The sequence below is a fragment of the Gracilinanus agilis genome, chromosome 6 (assembly GCF_016433145.1).
Source record: "Gracilinanus agilis isolate LMUSP501 chromosome 6, AgileGrace, whole genome shotgun sequence".
In the NCBI taxonomy this organism is placed as follows: domain Eukaryota; kingdom Metazoa; phylum Chordata; class Mammalia; order Didelphimorphia; family Didelphidae; genus Gracilinanus; species Gracilinanus agilis.
Genome location: NC_058135.1, coordinates 28951785 through 28971367, shown reverse-complemented (window position 1 = coordinate 28971367; position 19583 = coordinate 28951785). Strand labels below are relative to the sequence as shown.

The 19583-nt window shown below is 35.6% G+C and overlaps 1 protein-coding gene across 5 annotated transcripts in view; it reads right to left on the bottom strand.

The window, feature by feature from the left end:
- CDKL2 (cyclin dependent kinase like 2) overlaps window positions 1–19583 on the bottom strand; it is a 49643-nt gene that overhangs the window by 4793 nt on the left and 25267 nt on the right. For 4 of the 5 annotated variants that reach the window (XM_044681421.1, XM_044681420.1, XM_044681423.1 and 1 more), the window contains 4 exons: window positions 6056–6188; window positions 4802–5100; window positions 4169–4262; window positions 173–296 (listed from right to left, as the gene is read on the bottom strand). In XM_044681421.1, the coding sequence (XP_044537356.1) occupies window positions 173–296; window positions 4169–4262; window positions 4802–5100; window positions 6056–6188 (650 nt within the window). The remainder of the gene's footprint in view (window positions 1–172; window positions 297–4168; window positions 4263–4801; window positions 5101–6055; window positions 6189–19583) is intronic. The other variant, XM_044681422.1, reaches the window with a different exon arrangement.

The window sequence follows — 19583 nt, the reverse complement described above, 5'->3', positions numbered from 1 at the left end:
TTTTGACCCCCATTTCCACTTAGCTGCTTTCACTTGAATAAAACTGGTTTATACTGACAGGATGCTTTGGATTTTAAAATATTGTTATTCTCCATTGTTTACTTGTTAATACAAAAACTTTCAAATTTCAAAACATATAGGCATAAAGAGAAAAAGGAATTGAAATACATACCTGGGCCTTCAATTCCTTTGACTTCAGGGAGGTAATTAGAGTTTAGTTCAGGCAAATGAACCTCTGTCTTGGAGACTTCCCATCTTTTCTTGTTTTCCTGAAGAATGTTCTTTTCATTAGAGACCTAATGCCATGAGAATGTAACTGACATAAATCAAGTGACTTTAAAGTAATCTTTATTTCTCTCTCTGTAACAAGGGATCTATGATTTTGCCTGTTTTGGTTATCCCTCTATAATGAGAGATCACAACAACTCTTTGATGTTTTCGAAGGTTGCTATGAAGGGTTAAATTTTGGCTAGGAGTTTGACCAAAGGTGAAGAGAGCAGTTTGGTAAAACACAAAGCACTTTTGTTCAGTGATGGGCAAACTACAGCCTGTTGGCCAGATGTGGCCCCCTAAAATGGTCTATCAAAATGCAGGTGACATTATTCCTAATCTGACAAATACAATGAGTAGGATGCAATACAATGAAACTTCGAAAGAGTTGCCTTAGAAACAGACTGATGGATGAGCATTTCCTTTCCTTTCGGCCCCCTCTTTAAAAAGTTTGCCCATTACTGAGTTTATTCTGGGAGAAGTTTGGAAAGAAAATAGGAAAGAGGAAAGTGAGAAACCCCAATCCTAATTAAAATTTCTAAAAAACTGAGAAAACTGAAGTAAGATGTATAAAAAGACATTAGAGTTCTTCAGGGGAAGATTAGAGGAATGAAAATCTTAGAAGAAAAGGCAGAAAATCTACAGAATGGAGCAAACAAAATTAAACTATTCAATGAGACTACAAGAAATACTGGATTCAATTCAAAAGATTGGGGGTAAAAAGAAAATGTATAATATCTACTATTAAAAACAATTAATTTGAAAAAAAGATGATGTTTGCCCTTCTTTAAGCACTCACTAGGCTCCCATCATGAATGTTAATGGAATGAACTAGCCTATAACAGAATGGTGGCCAAATGGACTAGACAACAAAACCCAACAATTTCTCACATATAAAAACTCACAATTAAAAACTTATATAGAGTTAAAGCAGGAATAGAAAATCTGATGAGATGTGAGAAAAAGTAAAAACCGATACAGTCAAAAGAGACAAATAAGGAAACTGTGTCATGTTTAAAGGCATTGGAAACAAAGAAATTACAATAAGGATTAAATATATGTGCACCAAATGCCATGGCATAAAAGTATTTAATAGAAAAACTAGCAAGATTACAAAAAAAGTTCAAAACTCCTAACATAAATGGTTAATACAATCAATTACTGTAGTTGATTTTAAAGTGCCTGTTTTATACTCAGACAAATCTAACAGAAATTTAAACAAAAAAGAAATTAAGAGTATGAATTGAACGAATGAAAACTTGGTCTGCTAAATCTCCAAAGAGATGCATAACCAAATAGAAGAGCAAGATGATGTTCTGGGATGTGGAAAAAATATAAGAATATCTATTTACATTTATTTACTCTAAAATAAGAGAATTAAGCTTTACAAATAATGGATTAATTTGAACTCATGCTCATGTGGCTCATGTTTCAGAGAGATTATGAGATTAAAAACAGCTGATGACTTAATCAGAGCTGACAAGAACCAGCCCAAAAGAATTGGATATTTTCAAAATGATTATTTGAAATATGAATTTATATATGCTATTGTTAATGTTGAACCTCCCCTAATGTGTATATAAGGCCTGGAGCTAACTCACAGAATGAAGCCATCATGATTAACAAAATATTGTAAAATTAAGCTTTTGTTACCAAAAGTAGTATGCTTCACCTCTCCCTTTTGGAACACTCATAAACCTGGAAACAGCATTTTCTAATCTGGTTTAAAAAATATTTTTTTAAGTTTCAGTGGATCTGGGGCCAATTTGTCAAACAATACTAAAATGAAATACTTTATAATTAGAACATTTGATTGACATTAAAGAAAAATTGGCTAGCTGAATTTCAATCCAAATTAGGAAATACTGTAATCGAAAAAGAAAAATATAATGAAACATAAATAATATCACATTTAAAATTAAGTCAATATGTGGCCTATGGGATTCCTTATAATATGTATTGATAGTAAATCTTTTCTATTTAGTAGTACAGAACAAAAAACTAATTATCCTCCAATGAAGATAATTAGTTTTTAGTTCTAATCAAAAGATAGTATATGACTATAATGAAATACTAAGCCCTAAGAAATGATCAAATGGATAGTTTTGGAGAAATATTGGAAGACCTATATGAAATGACTGATACAGAACCAACTAAACAGAATCAGTAGACCAATTTTTGCCATGAGAACCATAATGAAAAACAACTTTGAAAGATTAGAACTCTGATCAATGCAATAATAGACTCTGAGTCTAGAAGCCAAATAATGAAATAAAGTATTCTGTCTACTTCGCTGAAAGTTGAAAGATTCAAGACACAAAGTTATGCACTTTTGCACATGACCAGCATGTTAATGTATTTTCCTGGAGTACTGCAGTAGTTGCTGGTGGGTGGATGTCCCTTCCTTGAGTTTCTCCTTGCTCTAGTCTGTTCTTGATGCAGGTGCCTAAGTGAATGGTGCTGGACTCATCATTTCATTCCTTTTATTAATAAACTCCCTGTTCCCTCTACCATTGAACACAAAATCCTCTGTTTGGCTTTTAAAGTTTTAGCCTAGTGCTTGGCACAAAAACACTTAATAAATGTTCGTTGACTGGACATACCACTAAAGAAAGCTGGACATAATAGGGATCTATAGTTTTAAGTAAACTCTTATTCTGTCTTACTATGTAAGCTGAGATGCCCAAATTTATTGATGCAGAAGTTCAGAATAAAGATAAATCTAAGATAAAATCAACTGCTCATCAAGTTGCTATCAGAGAAGATAAAATCCCTAGGCATAAGAGCATGGAATATGCAGGTGAGAATGAGAGAGAATTAAAGGTAAATTAGGATCATGTCTTCTATGTTCAAGAACATGGATATGGGCAGAAATCCCAGCTGTTCACTAAAGGAGGCAATGAAAGAAATTTCTGATAAAAAAAAATATTCAGTAGTTTTACATAAAAGTTGGAGGGAACAACTTTGAGATAAAATACTCTTTGAAATATCAGGAAAGCTTAGGGCCAGAGATACCAATTACGGCAGCAAAACAGGAATAGCGACAATATTAACATTGCTGCTTTCTTTTTTTACTTTTAAATTTTCTTTCTTTTTTTTTTAAATAACCCTTACCTTCTGTTCTAGTATCAGTTCTAAGACAGTGGAGCAGCAGTAGAGGTTAACTTGTCCAGGTTCACACACATAGGAAGTGTCCAAGATAAGATTTGGACCAAGGTCCACCTGACTCCAGGCCTGGCATTCTACTCTCTGTGCTACCCCATATTTTTAATTTTTCAAAGCCTTTCCATACTTGAGGTAGTCTTTGTGTCTACCTATATTTGGTAAGTGGTGCACAGGCTGATCATGGAGGGGTGGATTTGTGAATGATGAGGCATTAAGCGGGTTAAGAATTCTAGAGGTAACTATCTTACATATGGAGCAATCAAAAAAAAAATTGGAAATTTTCAATCACAGAAGGACAAATGGAATGACTCCAGAATAGCTGGAGGGCATAGCACTAGATGAAGAATTAATTAATAGACAAGCATTTATTAATCATCTACTATGTGCCAGGAACTGAAGATATAAACATAATGATTCAATGAGCTTCCATCATGATACCAAGGAGGTTTGAAATGAATGCAGATTTCTGGCAAAAAAGGGTAGTGACTGTTTCTTCTAATGTACTACAAATGTTGCCTTCAGTGAGATCCAGTTGTAGGAATTTTTCTAGAGTTCCTGCCAGCAAAAGATCAAATTTCAGGATCAAACCCAGCTCTCTTAAAATGAAGAACTCACTGTGATATGAATAGCCATCCTCCTGGGGACAGTTTTCCAAAGACAACTGTGAGCCTCTTCATTTTGTGGCCAGAATGGGCAACATTTTAGTATTTGCCATTAAGGAAAGGTCACTTACCAGTGTGGTCAGGTTAGCATTATGAGAGGTGGCTGGATCATGTTTATTCAGCCTAACAAATGGAACATGGTTCTTTTTAGCTTTGTCATCCACCCTTTAATGGGAAAAATCAAAGCAAAAGTGAGTCAGAATGGTTTTCTAAAGTTCCAAACAAACATGTTAAAGCATCTCATTTACTGTTCAATTTTCAGGCTATTCATTACACACAGAAATGGGATGGAGACCTTCTGCAACATTTTCCCAGCCTACATAATTCACATATACCTGCTGCTTTTTTGTATCATCATATGCCAAAATCTCACTAAAGAAATGCAAATCATCAAAGTCAGCATTCTCTTTTATTATGACAATTACCTTCCAATCTCTCCAGGCTCTCTTCGACCTTTTAGAATGGTAAACAGTTTTAGACTGAGACTGTACCTATTGCTTAGGTCTCAAATGAGTTTTGCAGTACTAATGTCTTAAATTATTTTGTATTATAAGGACCCAAAGCAGCCAACCTTTAAAACATCAGAATGATGAGGCTAGAGTTGGACCACAATATTCAATGTAGCTGAATATTATAAACTAGCAAACATATTTGAAAATATATATTTTAAGCAGATTGTCTGAACTTAGTTATTCCATTCCTACCTGTAAGTATGACCTCCTGGAATAGTCCCCACTCCTGAACTGATACTGGAAGCAGTGCCAGAAATATTGTGTACAATTGGAGGAATCCCTGTGCCAAGATTCTTTGTGCAGTCCACACTGCTGTTCCCAGGGACTCCAAAAGTGGCTGGAGGAATCATTCTGACCTGACTCATTCCACTGTTGGGGAGACAACCAGGATTGGAGGCTCGGCTGGGTTTTTTAATCTTTTCACTATCAGTTTTTGATGCCTTTGCTTTGATCACTTTAGAATCTCTAGTTTTGGGATCAGTATTGACATCCTGTTCACAAAAGGAAATGTTAATGGCATTAATGATCAGAGAAGGATTTTTTAAAATAACCTCTTGTGTTATGGAAACATCAACATTAGAAAAATCTTGTGTTTTTTTCCCCTTCCGTTTTAATAGTATTTCAGGAGGATGGAATTAAAACTAATGAAGAAATTCTAATGTTGAGGTTTATTTATAAAAATATCAAAAGAATGAAAATGTAATTCATACTAGCCATCATCCACAAAGCATTCCATTTTCAGGTTTGAGAACTCTGAATTTCCTTTCTTTTTTAGGAAATTCCTATTCATTATCTTTCCCTACTCCTTATAACTCTCAAAGCAAGCATTCAACTGTTAACTTTCTAAGTTTGGAGGTAACTCCCTATAAAGAGGCCCTCAAACAATAGTATCCTTAATATAGATAAAGGATTGGGGTTTTTACAGCGCAAAGTTTCACTAATTTTATATTTGATAAAATCACACTTTCAAGTGTTCTACAGCACATTAACAAAGTTAATAGGGAAAAAATGCAACACCACTATCAAAGATGACTGTACACAACTTTGAAAAGGAGATCCAACACCAGGCACAGTAGCACAGTTTCATCTAGGATATACTTGTCAAAAGACAAGATGGATACTGTAAAATGTTTACAATCAGGAAACACCTAATTGGGGACATTTTTCTATTCCTTCTTTTTTTCTCCATAAAATCAGGCTGGAGAAAAGATACCATAAAAATGGACTTTTATTTACCTGCAAGATAAATTTCAAAGTAAATTAAAGACTCAATTTTCCTAAAGGGAGGAGGGATACCAAGAGTTGATATAATAGATAATGCTTCTAAGAGAAAGTATAAAAAGTTAAAACCAAGCTAAGATAATTTACTATTTGAAAACTACAAATTTCTCATTTTTAATTAAAGAAACACACTAAAAGCAAATTTAAAATATGATACACATTTACCTGCATAACTAATGTTTTTCTTTCTTCACCTGAAGAATTATCTTTTCCCTTTTTAGATATTTTTTTAGATATTTTTGATGAAGAAAATTTTCTGGCATCTTTCTGTACATTTAATTTTAGCTCCTTAGAAAACCTATAAGATAAAACATATTTGCTAATAAAATGTAACTCCATGACAGGGATATAAATAAACACAGGAATGTAGATTTTCAAGCAACTTAATTTTTAAAACCAAGTTAAAATGATAACTAAATATGACCTATATGAAAATCCATATATTGAGAAGCAATTAGACAAGGCTGATATATAATTCAATGACTGGTAAAGCATGCCGCTGATATATATTACATAGCATTCAGAAATAATGAGTTGGTTACTAAGCTATGATGAATGAAATAATCCATTTATTTATTTATATATACTTATATATAATATATTTAATTAAGTAAAATCTAATTGAATATTTGGAAGGGTTTTCCAGAGTAATGGTAGAAGGTAATATAGGACAAATCAGACTTAGTAAAAGATATTTTTCCAATCAAGTATAAAAAATAATTTTATCATCTATTTCTAGATTCACATACATTAAAATAAGAACATGACTTGTGGTTAGGCACTGAAAAATATATTAGTAGGGCAATGAATCATGTTTTCAGCCTGTTGATATTCATTGAGCATCTACTACATTTGCTCTCAAAGAGGAAATATATGCAAATACATAGACACACATGTGTATACATATTATACATGTTTGCTTAAATATGTAGATATACTGTGATAAAAGTTTGTTGATTAAATATGTAGACACATGTATATCTACGTATTTAATCAACAAATTTTTATTACAAGTCAACTCATTGCAGGGATGTAACAACAGTCTCTGAAAAAGCACCTGGTAGCTATAGATACACTGCGGCATCTTAGGAGTAGTGGTATCAGTGGTATGAGGGCTATCATTGTTAAGATGGTCAGTCCTTTAAGTAGTTGAAACATTATAATGTGTGATCCTGATTTTAGTTTCCAGTACTTGAACTCTTTCTGACTCCTTACCATCTTTTATCTTTGTCCTAGAAACTGTAAATTTTGGTTACAACACTCTTGAGTATTGTAAACTGTAAGAGGGGAAGCTAGATATTTAAGGTTTGGTCACCAGGAATCGGATCAGCTCAATTCCAAATTAAAATAGACCCGAGTCAGGATGGCTTTTATGGAAGTTTATTTACAATTAGGAAGGTTGAAGGTAGGGAAACAGAGAGAGAGAAACTCTGGCCCAGACCAGAGGTCTGGACCGGATGAGAATTTAGAGGCGCCAGCAGAGGGGCGCAGAGGTGAATTAAACAGGGCTTCTAGCCACAAGGCCTCCTCTAAGAAGAGAGGCCTCCCTGAGGCTGGAGCCTCCAGAGACGCCAAGGGAGGAGACAGAGAGTCAGCCTAACTTACCCGCGTGACCATTCAGAGGGAAGCAGTCTGAGGTCTCGCCAGAGATCCTTCAACACCGAGTTCAAGTGCCAACTCCCCACAGGAAGTTACCATCATATTTAAAAGACAGAAGCTTTCATCACTTCCTGCATCCACCTTCAATTTCAAGCGGACAAATGGCAGCCTCAACACTGTTTTGGACTGGGACCGTCCCTTGTTCTTGATTTGTTACTTATTGTCTCATGTGGGTCACTGATCCTCCCTCCCCACTAAGTTGGGTGGGGTGACATTATTTCTGATGGCTAGAGTCTAACAATGAATGAGGATGAGCTAATTCCATTTACACCGAATTTGAAGTTTCAGAACGTCATTGTGGATTCTTTTCACTATACTCTCTAGTTCTAATGGATCTGGGCAGTTTTCTCTTATGCTTTCTCTCGTAGCCAGATATTTTATTTGGACATTTTCAGAGATTCCTAAACTATATCTCATTCTGTTTTTGAATTAGTCATTCTGATAGTGGTTATTTTACCTTTTCTTTCTTTAAAAAAATCTTTTGCTTCATTCTAATATTTCTTGAGACCTGCTAGAGTCATTAAATTTTGTTTGCTCCATCCTCTTTCCAGGGAGTTGTAAGAGGGAGATTTTAGGTGTTTCATAGATATATATTTAAAGTGTGGCCACCAGGAATCAACAATTCAGATTGATTCCATAATTAAAATAGACCCAAGTCAGCATCCGGTTTAAGGTAGTTTATTTACAATTTGGAAGGTAAAAGGTAGGGAAATAGAGTGAGGGAGAGTCTAGTCCAGGCCTGCAGAGGCCTGGACGGAGAGAGAAGGTTAAAAGGCTAAATAATAAGGCTACAAGCCACAAGGCCCAGCAACCAGTTAGGCTGGTGCCTACTTAAGGCAGAGTTTGGAAACGCCAAGGTAGGCCAAGGAAGTCAGCCTAACTTACCCACGTGACCATTCAGAGTAGAAGCTGCCTGAGGTCTCAGCCGAGATCCTTCAGCTCCACTTTCAAAGCGGGAATTCCCTTTGCAGGAAGTCACCAACATACTTAAAGAGAAAGTGTCTCAGTCACTTCGCGTGGGTCCACCTCTAATTCAAGCGGACAAATGGCAGCCTCTGCACTGATTTGGAGTGCCCAAAGGGCCGTCCCTTGTTCTTGATTTGTTACTTATTGTCACGTGTGGGTAACTCATCTCCCCTCCCCACTAAGGGAGGTGGGAATGACATCATCTCTATGCCTAGGGTGAGTAGAGTTTGACTATGAATGGGCTAGAGTTAATTCCATTTACACAGAGTCTACTACTTTAGTAAGATATTCTACCTTCCATCCAAAACTACTGATTCTCCTTCCAACACTTTACTCAAAAGCTCTTATTTCCCTTCAAAACTTAATTTATTTTATCCCTTACTTATTTTCTTCTAGTCATTTTTGTATTCCCAGAGTCCAAGGCATTTTTTCCCCTGAAACTTTGTTTATACTTGCTTTGGAATGACTTTCTTCTTCTGGGTTTGAGCATCTCTTCACCTATATTATTTCAGTATGTTCATTGCATTTGTTGTTTTCATCTGTTTATTTATATCTGTAGCCTCTGTTCCTGATTTAGCACTTTGTACCAGGAACTTTCTCCATCCTTTCCTACACATATAGACAGGGTAGTCAGATCCTATTTGGTTCTACTCCAGACTTCTGGATTTCCTGCTTGTTGTCCTCCATCTCCCTTGGTGAATCTGCACTCAGACACAGGAAGGATTCCAGTCCCCCATTCAGGGTAGCTTTGATCAGAGAATCCCCAGTCAGAGCAAGGGCATATTCAGCCCTCCTGGTCAGATATCTGTGGGGTTTATGTCCCTAAAGCATCTCTGGTCATAGAGATTCCAGGCTACAGGTTTGTTTATGTGAGCCGATTTGGCTTCTCTAGTGAAGCCCCTTTACAAGCATCCATATGCATTTGGCTGTGTAGGAGGTTGGGTAAGTATAGTCCTGCACAGAATGGTGGAACTTATTGTTCCTTTAGATTCCAAATCTCTTTAGATTTTTTTATTGTTATTCAAGCTGGTATTGTTTTAAAATATTTTTGGAGTATATAAAGAATATTTTTTTTCTCTTTCTTTGATCTCCACGGGGCATATATCTGGTAGGGTATGCACAATTTAATGAATTGAGGGGTATGGTTCTAAATTGCTTTCTAGACTGGCTTGACTACTTCATAGCTCTATCAATATTACATTAGTGTACCTGTTTTCCTGCAGCCTCTCCAACAATTATCATTTTACGTCTACCATCTTTACTAATCTGAAGGTTGTGAGGTAGAATCTCAGTTACTTTAATTTGTATTTCTCTAATTATTAGTTATTTGGAGCATTTTTATATGGTTGTTGAGAGCTTAGATTTATTCCTTTGTTGACCATTTATCTATTGGGGGATGGTTCTTATTTTTATAAATTTGAATCAGATCCTTACATATCTTGTAAATAAAGCTTTTGTACAAAATTTATGTGACTTCTGAATCTTGGTACTTCATAAACAGGACCAAATAATCTTGATTTTTGTAGTATAATTTGAAATCTGGTTTTGCTAAGAACACTTCTTTCCCACTGTTTTCATTACTTCTCTTGAGATTCTTGACCTTTTGTTCTGTCATATGAATTTCATTATTATTTTTTCTAGCTCTATAAAATAAAATTTTGATAGTGTGATTGGTACAAGAATGAGTAAGTTACTTTTGGAAGTACTTATATTTTATTAGGTTGGGATAACCTATCACAAGCAATTAATATTTATCCAATTATGTATGTTTGTCTTTATTTCTGCAAGAATGTTTTGCAGTTGAATTCAATTAATTTCTACACGTATCTTGGTGGACAGACTCAAAATATATAAATATTCTGTAGCTATTTTGAATGAAATTCTCACTTTATCTCTTCTTGCTGGGTTTCATTGGCAATATACAGATTCTTGATGAATTAAATGGATTTATCTTACATTATACAACTTTGGTTAATTTACTAATTGTTCCAAGTTTTTTAGAACTCTCTAAATCATATCATCTGCAAAAAAGAAACTCAATAATTTTACTTCCTCTTAGCCTATGCTTACCCCTTTCATTTCTCTTTCTTAACTTGTTGCTATAGCTAGAATTTCTAGCATTATGCTAAATAATAGTGTTGATAATGGGCATCCTTATTTTACCCTGGTCTCATTTGAAAGAACTCTAATTTTCCACCACTACACATAATGTTGGCTTGTCGTTTTAGATAAGTATTACTTAGTATACCAAGGAAAAATCCATTTGTTCTAATGCTTATTAGTGTTTTAATAGAAATGACATTGGATTTTTTCAAGTTTTTTGTTTTTTTAGCATCTATTGACATAATGATTTGGTTTTTGTGTTGTTAATGTCTTTTAATTTGTTTATAGCCTTCTTTATATTGAACTAACTCTATATTCCTGTTATGAATCCACCATGAGCATAGTGCATAATTTAATATTCAATTGTGTAGCCTATTTGCTAATATTTTATTTAAAGTTTTTGCATCAATATTTATATGGACATAGGCCTATAGTTTTCTTTATTTGCTTTATCTCTTCTTGGTTTAATTACAGAACAGCCTGGAAGAAAGAGATCATGAAGAGCTTTTGTGGCATTGAAATTAATTGCTTTGTGAAAATTTTATGTAATTTACTTGCAAATCCATCAAGTTCTAAATTTTTCCCCCACTTTTGGAAAAGCAATTTATGGTTTACATGACTTTCCCTCTTGATAATGAGTTACTCAAGCAATCTATTCTTCTTTTGCTAATCTAGATGTCTTATATTTTTATAAATATTCAACCATTTCCGCTAAGTACTATGTTTGTTAGCTATAATTGAGTAAAATATTTCAGACAATTTTCTTTATTTCTTCTTTATTTATTGTAATTTCTACTTTTTCTTTTTTGATATGAATAATTTGGTTTCTTTTTTAAGCACCTAGTTTTTTTATTTGTCAATCCAATGGAGTTTTTTAATTCTCAAATTCATTATTCTGTTCTTTGCTTTTTTAATTTTTCTTTCTTTGTTTTTTAGTTGGAGGGAGCTGATTTGTGATTATTCTAGTTTTTCTTGTTGTGTGCCCAATTATCTGAATTCTTTTTTTCTCTTTTGTTGATGAAAGTATTTAGATATATAATTCTTTCCCCTAAAGACTATTTTAGCTGCATCCCATATGTTTTGATGTGTTGTCTAATTGTCATTTTCTTTGATGAAATTTTCCTTTGTTTCAATGAGTTATTCTTTAATCTACCAATTATACAGGATTGTTAGTCTCTAAATGGTTTTTAATTCTTCTCTAAAGGGTCTTAACTAAATGAAATGTTATTGCATTCTGATCACGAAAGATGTGTTTACAACTTCTCCTTTCTGCAGCTCTTTGGAAAATTTTTTATGACACCAATACATTGCCAGGTTTTGTAAAAGTGCCATATATAGCTTATATCACCAGATAGAATACTAATTTTTTCTAAAGTTCTGTTCAGGTCCTTAATTTTTTCTTTTTTTTTTTTTTTTTTTTTTGTTTTGTTTTGTTGGATTTATCTAAGTCTGAAAGGGAGTGCTTTAAAATCTCCCACTATTACAAGTTTTACTATTTCTCCCAATAAGTCTTACTTTTTCTTTAAATATTTAGATGCTATGCTCCCACTATTACAATTTTACTGTTTCTCCCAATAAGTCTAACTTTTTCTTTAAATATTTAGATGCTATGCTGTTCAGTGCAAAGTGTTAGTATTGTTTCATTATTTATTATACCCTGAAGTACAATGTAGTTTCTTTGCTTATTATTCATCCACTTCTACTTTTAACATTATCTGAACATCATAATCACTACTTCTGCTTTTTAATTTAGCTAAAGTATTTTTGCTCTAGACCAATGATTCCCAAAATGGGTGCCACCACCCCCTGTTGGGTGCTGTAGTAATCCAAGTGGGGTGGTGATGGCCACAGGTGCATTTGGGGAAGGTGAATAACTATAAGGGGGTGGTAATAGTATGTGACAGGAGGCGCTAAGTAATATTTTTTTCTGGAAAGGGGGAGGTAAGCCAAAAAAGTTTGGCATCTACTGCTCTAGACTTTCACTTTAAGTTAAGATGAATCTTTATATTTCAAGTGTGTTTCCTTATAAACAATATACTATTGGATTCTTCTTTCTATTCTGCTGTCCTCTTCCATTTAATGAATGAGTTCCTTTCTCTACACACTGTCATTCTGTGTTTTTCTATCTTTGTCCCCACCTCTTCTCTTTACATATAAGAAGGTGGTAATACAGTTTGCCTTTGTCATTGCCTGATCAATGACACAATGTTTTTACTCCATAACCTTTCTTTTCCCTTTGCTTGCTGTTGATCCTAGGTTTTTGTCCCTTGTTCCTTTCCAACTCCCTTCACATTCATCTTTCTATTCTTCTGTCCTCTTCCATTTAATGGATGAGTTCCTTCCTTCTACATTCATGGCTACAACTGCTAAATGTTTCTTTCTCTACACACTGTCATTGGGAACAGCTGAGAGTCAGGCCTAGAGACGGAAGGTTCTAGGTTCAAATCTGGCCTCAGACACTTCCCAGCTGTGTGACCCTGGGCAAGTCACTTAACCCCCATTGCCCACCCTTACCACTCTTCCACCTATAAGCCAATACACATAAGTTAAGGGTTAAAAAAAAATTTTTTTAAAGATAATATCTACACACTGTCATTGTGTTTTTCCATCTTTGTCCCCACCTCTTCTCTTTACGTATAAGAAGGTGGTAATACAGTTTGCCTTTGTCATTGCCTGATCGATGGCACAATGTTTTTACTCCATTACCCTTCTTTTCCCTTTGCTTGCCCTTGATCCTAGGTTTGTTCCTTTCCAACTCCCTTCACATTCATCTTTCTAAAGTAGAGGGTTTTTGTTTTTTTTTGCTTACAACTACTCTTTTCCCTCTCAAACCCCTTTTTCCTCCCAAACCCCTATTTCTTCCTCTCCCATTTTCCTATCCTCTTCTATTTTCCTTTTGAGTTCAATGTGTTTCTATTCCATTACCTTTATCTGTGTAGATGGTTATAAGTGTGTCCAATCATCCTTTGTCCAGTTCCAATGAAAGTGGAGTTCATGGAATGCCTATTCCCCCACTCCTTCCTCCATATTTGAATATTCTTCATAGGATGCACTTCTATTATGTAATGTTTATTTCTCTCCCTTTTGTCCTTCTTTCCTCTCCAGCATAATACCCTATTTCCTCATTTGTGTCTTCTCCCAAGACCATCAACATAGAACGAGACCTTCTCTATATGTCTTATTTACTTTTTTCTATATCATTAAAGATATCAGAATTATGAGAAGACCTTTTGTTTCTTATCCCTCTCTCAGATTTATCCCCACAAAGTCTCTTCTAATCAAATGTGTGTATCTTTCTATGTTTATTTTGGCTCCTTCATTTCTACTTCAAAAATTCACTACTCATTTCTGGCTTTTTTTATCAGGAATGATTAGAAATAGTCTATTTTGTTAAAAATATATTTCTGCCCTCATACCCTCAGTTTTTGCCAATATATTATCCTTGGTTCTGAGGGAAATTAATATTTAATTGCATTTTATTAGTAATGTTTATATGAGAAATCATTCATTTTCCTCTAAGTTCCTTAAGACCAGGGAAACTATAAGATGACAGGGGTCAGTAGCAATGTCGTCTCCCTAATCCCAAGGTCTTTGGAGAGTTACAAGCACACAAGCAGGCTAGCAGGAAGGGAGGGGCTGGAGCTTGTGGAAGTGCTCCTTCAACTCCCCTCTCCCACCAAGCAGTTGGAGTCAGTTAACAGTTTGGTAATGGTAGACAATCTGGCTTGAAACCTACTGGGCCTAGATGGTAAGTGGGAAAGGCTAAACTCCTTATGATGAGATATCTTTCTCTGAATTATTCCCCACAGGATTCAATAGGTGAAGCTTGATGTCTTAAAGCTCACTGGCTCAGAGGTTAGGATTGATTAACTTCAGGGCCACCAGTAAGAGGAATTTGGCTTATGGAGGATGTAAGTATATTTCCCAAATTATCAATATCCAGACACTGTTCCTAGCTAATAAGGGTTTAATGATATCAGGAAATGGGAAGGGGGAATAAGGCTTAGGGTTGATAGGTGAGGAGGAAACTACCTAACAGTTATGTTTAAAACAGCCCCTCCCCCCAAAGAGGGAAATGTATTCTTCTTCTAAACCTAGATAGCTAAACTAAGGTAAACAGTGATATTGTTGAAAAATCTAACCAAAGTAAAACAGATTTGGCAGTCAGAGACTGAATGGCTCAGCTCAGAACATCACAGTTGCAAAGACAGCCCCCAGATCAGGATCAGGACCCAAGACCTAAGACCTAAGACCCCAGACTCAAGACCCAAGACTCAAGAAGACCCTGAAAGCCAGGTATCCTGTCTTTTTATACCAGGACTCCAACTGCCTCTAACTGCCCCCTTTCTCAGAGTTCGGGGGGGGGGGGGGCACTATGGAATTCTATGTGGCATCTTGCACCCATCTCTGCAGCTTGAACCCCTCTCAGCAATATGGATCTCAAAAGGGCCAGGTTGAAATAATTCAGATATGAAGACTGGGTGAGGCTTCAATAGCTCATTTGGCATGCAATATCTTAGAAAAGGCAAGTCTAACCACAGTTCCCTAGCTGGTAAACTTTGGCCTATCTGAAAGTAGGGTGTGTTAGTATTTTCCTTATTTGTTAAAGACCCTCCTCCCTGTGATGAAGTCATGTGGGAGGAGCTGAGGTCTCTAAATCCACTTCCTCTTTTGAAATATCTACCAATGGGGACTCTCAGGGGAGGTCCAATTAATGAACTACGGAGCCAATCAAAAGGAAGACATAGCTCCCTATAAAAGTGAGAGTCAAGGTTCACTGGGTCTCTTTTCTGCATGAGGCCAATGGAAAAGATCTGTCCTTTGTTAATAGAATGCTGGCCCCCATTAATTAATAAATTGTGTTTTTCTTGGAGAAATGGCTTCATACTCCTAACTGGTTAATATTCCAGGTGCTACAGTTCTAAGCCTTTTTAAACAAAATATGGCATCAGAAAGCTGTCCTCTTCTCCTTTTCTTTATAGTGGTAGCTGCCTAGTCTTATGAAATCCTGACTATAGCTCCTTAGAAGTTGAATTTCATTTGGGTTCCTTAGAGTATTTTTTATTTAACCTAGAATCTCTGGATTTTGTGTATAACATTCCTGTGAGTTAATTCAGGCTTTCTTTCAAGAAATAATCAATGGATTCTTTCTATTTTCACTTGCCTGGTTCTTAAAAATCTGGAAGTTTTTATTTATGAATCCTTGAAATATCATATTTATATTTTCTTTTGGTCATGATTTTTAGGCAGGCTTGGATTTCTGGTAGAGTTTTAGATTATTTGTTCTTAACTGACCTGCTTTCCAGGCTAGGTGCTTATAATATTGTATTCATATTTTATTTTGTTTCCAATCTTTTAAATTAGTTTTATGATTCCTTATATCTTGGGGTGGTTTTCTCTTTATTTAAGGCATTCCTTTTATAGGTGAGGTTAATACATCTTTCCTATGGTACTTATTCTCCTATCATTTTTTTTTTTCATTTCTTTAAGGTCCTATTATAATCCTTGTGGCCAGGATTGTTTTTTTCCCCTTGAGGTTCTACTTGAACTTGCTGTGGAGTTGACTCTCTTCTTTGGGGTTTATTCTTTGGGCATCTCTCAATTCATGGTATTTCTGTTCATAGTATTTCTTGCTTTCTTTTGTTTGTTCACATTACTAACCTCCATATCTAAGTTGGGGGCTTTGAGATTAGACCAAACTCTGCTCCTCAGACAGTGAGGGTATGCCATGCATCATCCTGAGTTGGGTGGGTAAAGATGAGCCCCACCTTCCATAGGAATTATTTGGCCTTAATTTCTGCTATAGTTCAGGCCCAGGCTGCCTAAATGCTGTTTAGGCATTTCTTTTGCTATCATCAGGTTTTCAATATATTTTTCTCCTGTTAATAGCACTCTAAGGCCACTCTGAGACAACTCAATTCCTGGAGTCTTTCTTCTCTTTTCTCTTAACACAGTGCTAGAAGGCTACCCTTCACTATTCTCTGTACACGGCCTTTCTTCCACCACCTTGAGTCTGCTTTGTGCTGTTCCTTCCATCAATTCTGGCTTGCCTACATTCAAGATTTCTACAGAATTCTGATGTTTTTGTGTAGCTTTGGACAAAGTATCTGATTCTCTTCATCATATTTTTTTAACCTGATGCATTTCTAAACCTTTAAATGTGTTTTTCAGGGACTGGGGCACCTTTAGGTTGTAACACCATACCATCTTACTTCAATGTGCCAATCCTCATAAGATTTTTCTCTTGTGACTATTTTGGATTTGATTTCCAATTTTTAAAGATTATTAATGCCCCTCTCATTTTCTACTTTCTTAATATATTTGGAGAAGGATAAGACTAGAGGCTGAGAAACCAATTAGGAAATGATTATCCAAATAGTGATAAAGTAAGTCCAATAAAATTTCCAGGCTTCCAAAGATTAAGATTATAGCAGTGTCTGAGTAAACTACAGAAGTCTGAAAGAGGGAAGTACTTAAGGAGAGAAGATGAATTCAGTTTTGGCATACCAGCATATTGAATTTGAGGTAATAGTACAACATCCCAGATAGAAATATCTGATGGCAATTGGAAAGACAGGACTAGATCAGGAGAGACACAAAGTCTGAGATTTGTATAGCACAAAAATTTCATTTTACAGATGAAGATACATCATTGTCCTACAGAAAGGAAGGGACATACCCAAACTCAGAACTCATATCTCCTGACTCTCAATCCAACATTCTTATTAAATGCCTAGTCTAGAATATTTAACCTTTTAGTATCTTACCCAGTACCCAATGACTTCCAAGGAAATTCTGCTTCCATATCGAAATTAAGCATGTATTTACTTATTGTTGGTATTAATCTAATAAGCGTATCCTAGCAAGCCTACTGGGATTGGTAAAGGATATAAAAGGAAAAAGCCAGGTACACACTGAAAGAATTTAAGAAAAGATATAGAAAGGTTACCACTGTTGCTATTATTTGTCTAAGGATGAAATAATTTTTTCTTATGCCACTGACCACCAGAGATCCTTCTCACATACTGATACTTAGGACCAGGCTTACATATCTTATGTATAATTCTATCTCTCAAGATCTATTTATCATCTCTGATAAGGAAGGCTTAGTTGATAAGAAGTAAGGACACAGAAGATCTTTTATCTCATGCTTCCAACTCTGTCTCCAGGAGCATGGAATTTATTATATATATATTTCAAGACTCATTTCACACAAAAGAACCCCCCCGAAACTTCTCAGATGCACAGAAGTTACAAATTATGTCATACACAAAAAATCTCATTTGACTTCAGAATAGAACAAGGCCAAGGCTGAATTTTGGCTGGTCCATTATCAAAAGCTAAGTCTGGGAATACTTTCTCAGGGATGAAGAGCCCCCACTGGAGGAGGTTTTGTCTAAATTTTGTCCTTTATTGACCTTGAGGTGTCTAGAAACAGATTCAGAGTTCAGGCAGCCTTTTGCTTAATTTCTGTCTTTAGTCTTGGAGAGAAATTGTTAACCTCTTAACTGTTGGTTTGCTAGGAACTTAACGCTTTTCAATAAGGAAAGGTGTGGATCAGAAAAGGAGTCAAAAGAGGAGTCTCAGATTTTTATCTATTTGAGACTGTTTCTCTTATTGGCTTCCCACATCTATTCATCCTTAAAATCACCCTCAAAGAAGCTTGTTTCCAGTACTTTTTGTTTAAAAACATTGCCTGCTCTATCAATCACCATGCACTTATTAAGCACCTACAATGTGCCAAGCACTATGTGACACACCAGAGGTACAAATAATATGAATGAAACAGTCTCTACTCTCAAGGTTACGGTCTTTCAGGGAGAAAACAAGTGTCTGTCTAAGTATACTCAAATGGATGTGATCTCATCAATTTAGAATTCCCTCCAACACTGCCAATTGAAACCCACCCACACCTGCCTGTTCTCCTCAAAGGTAGCAACAGAGGTTTACCTCCTAATGTTCTAGAAGCTTTTTGTCTCCTCCCCATATCACAAGGGAACCAGTTAAGCATTCTGGCTGTCCAGAAGTCATCCCTCACTATCACCACGTGACCAGTCCATCTTCTTTTGCCATCACAAGTCCTAGATGACATCTTTTATTCCTTTTTTTCTTCAAGTTCTCATTCATTATATGTCAAACCCATTCACGCTCATGCTGGGCCTCTCCTTTGCCGTTGGTTTGATACTTATTTTCAGTTCTTCAGAAGCAGTAGCATTTCATGCCTTGCCATATACAGCAACAATATCAGTAAAATGTTAGTATAGGGGAAATAAGTTTTTGCTTTTATGGGGAGCTTCAGGTTAGTAAAAGAGCACCGAATTTCCTGAAAGTAACCCTTGTGAATGGTGAGTCCTCTCTCAAGCCCTAAGACTGCAGAGTCTCTTCAATGCCAAGGAGTCAAGGTTATAGATATGCTTTAGTAATAGTGGATAGATTAACTAAATGGCCAGAAGCTTTTCCAGCAAAGCGTAACACCTCAGCTTTTGTTGTGAAAATCTTACTGAGAGAATTAATACCTAGATTCTCTATACCATTACATATTGTGTCAGATTCTGGGTCCCATTTCGTGAATAAGATTTTAGCTATAGTTTATGAAACATTAGGAATTAAGAGACATCTTCACTCAACATTTAGACCTCAGTCCAGTAGACAGATTGAATGGGTGAATAAATCTCTGAAAAATCTTGTAGCAAAATTATGTGCAGAATCTCACATGAAATGGCCTGATGCATTACCATTAGCACTATTCCACCTAAGAAGCCAACCCAACAGCATCACACATATTTCACCTTTTGAAATGCTGTATGGACATCCACCATTCCATGGCAAAGCACCTCAAAGCATTCACAAATTATCACACCTAGGCAAACTCTATGAATAAATCAAATTGCTCAAGCAATGTTTAAATCAACTCCACAAATTAGGCTTGGTACATCAAAGAGTACCTTTTGATTTTAATCTACAC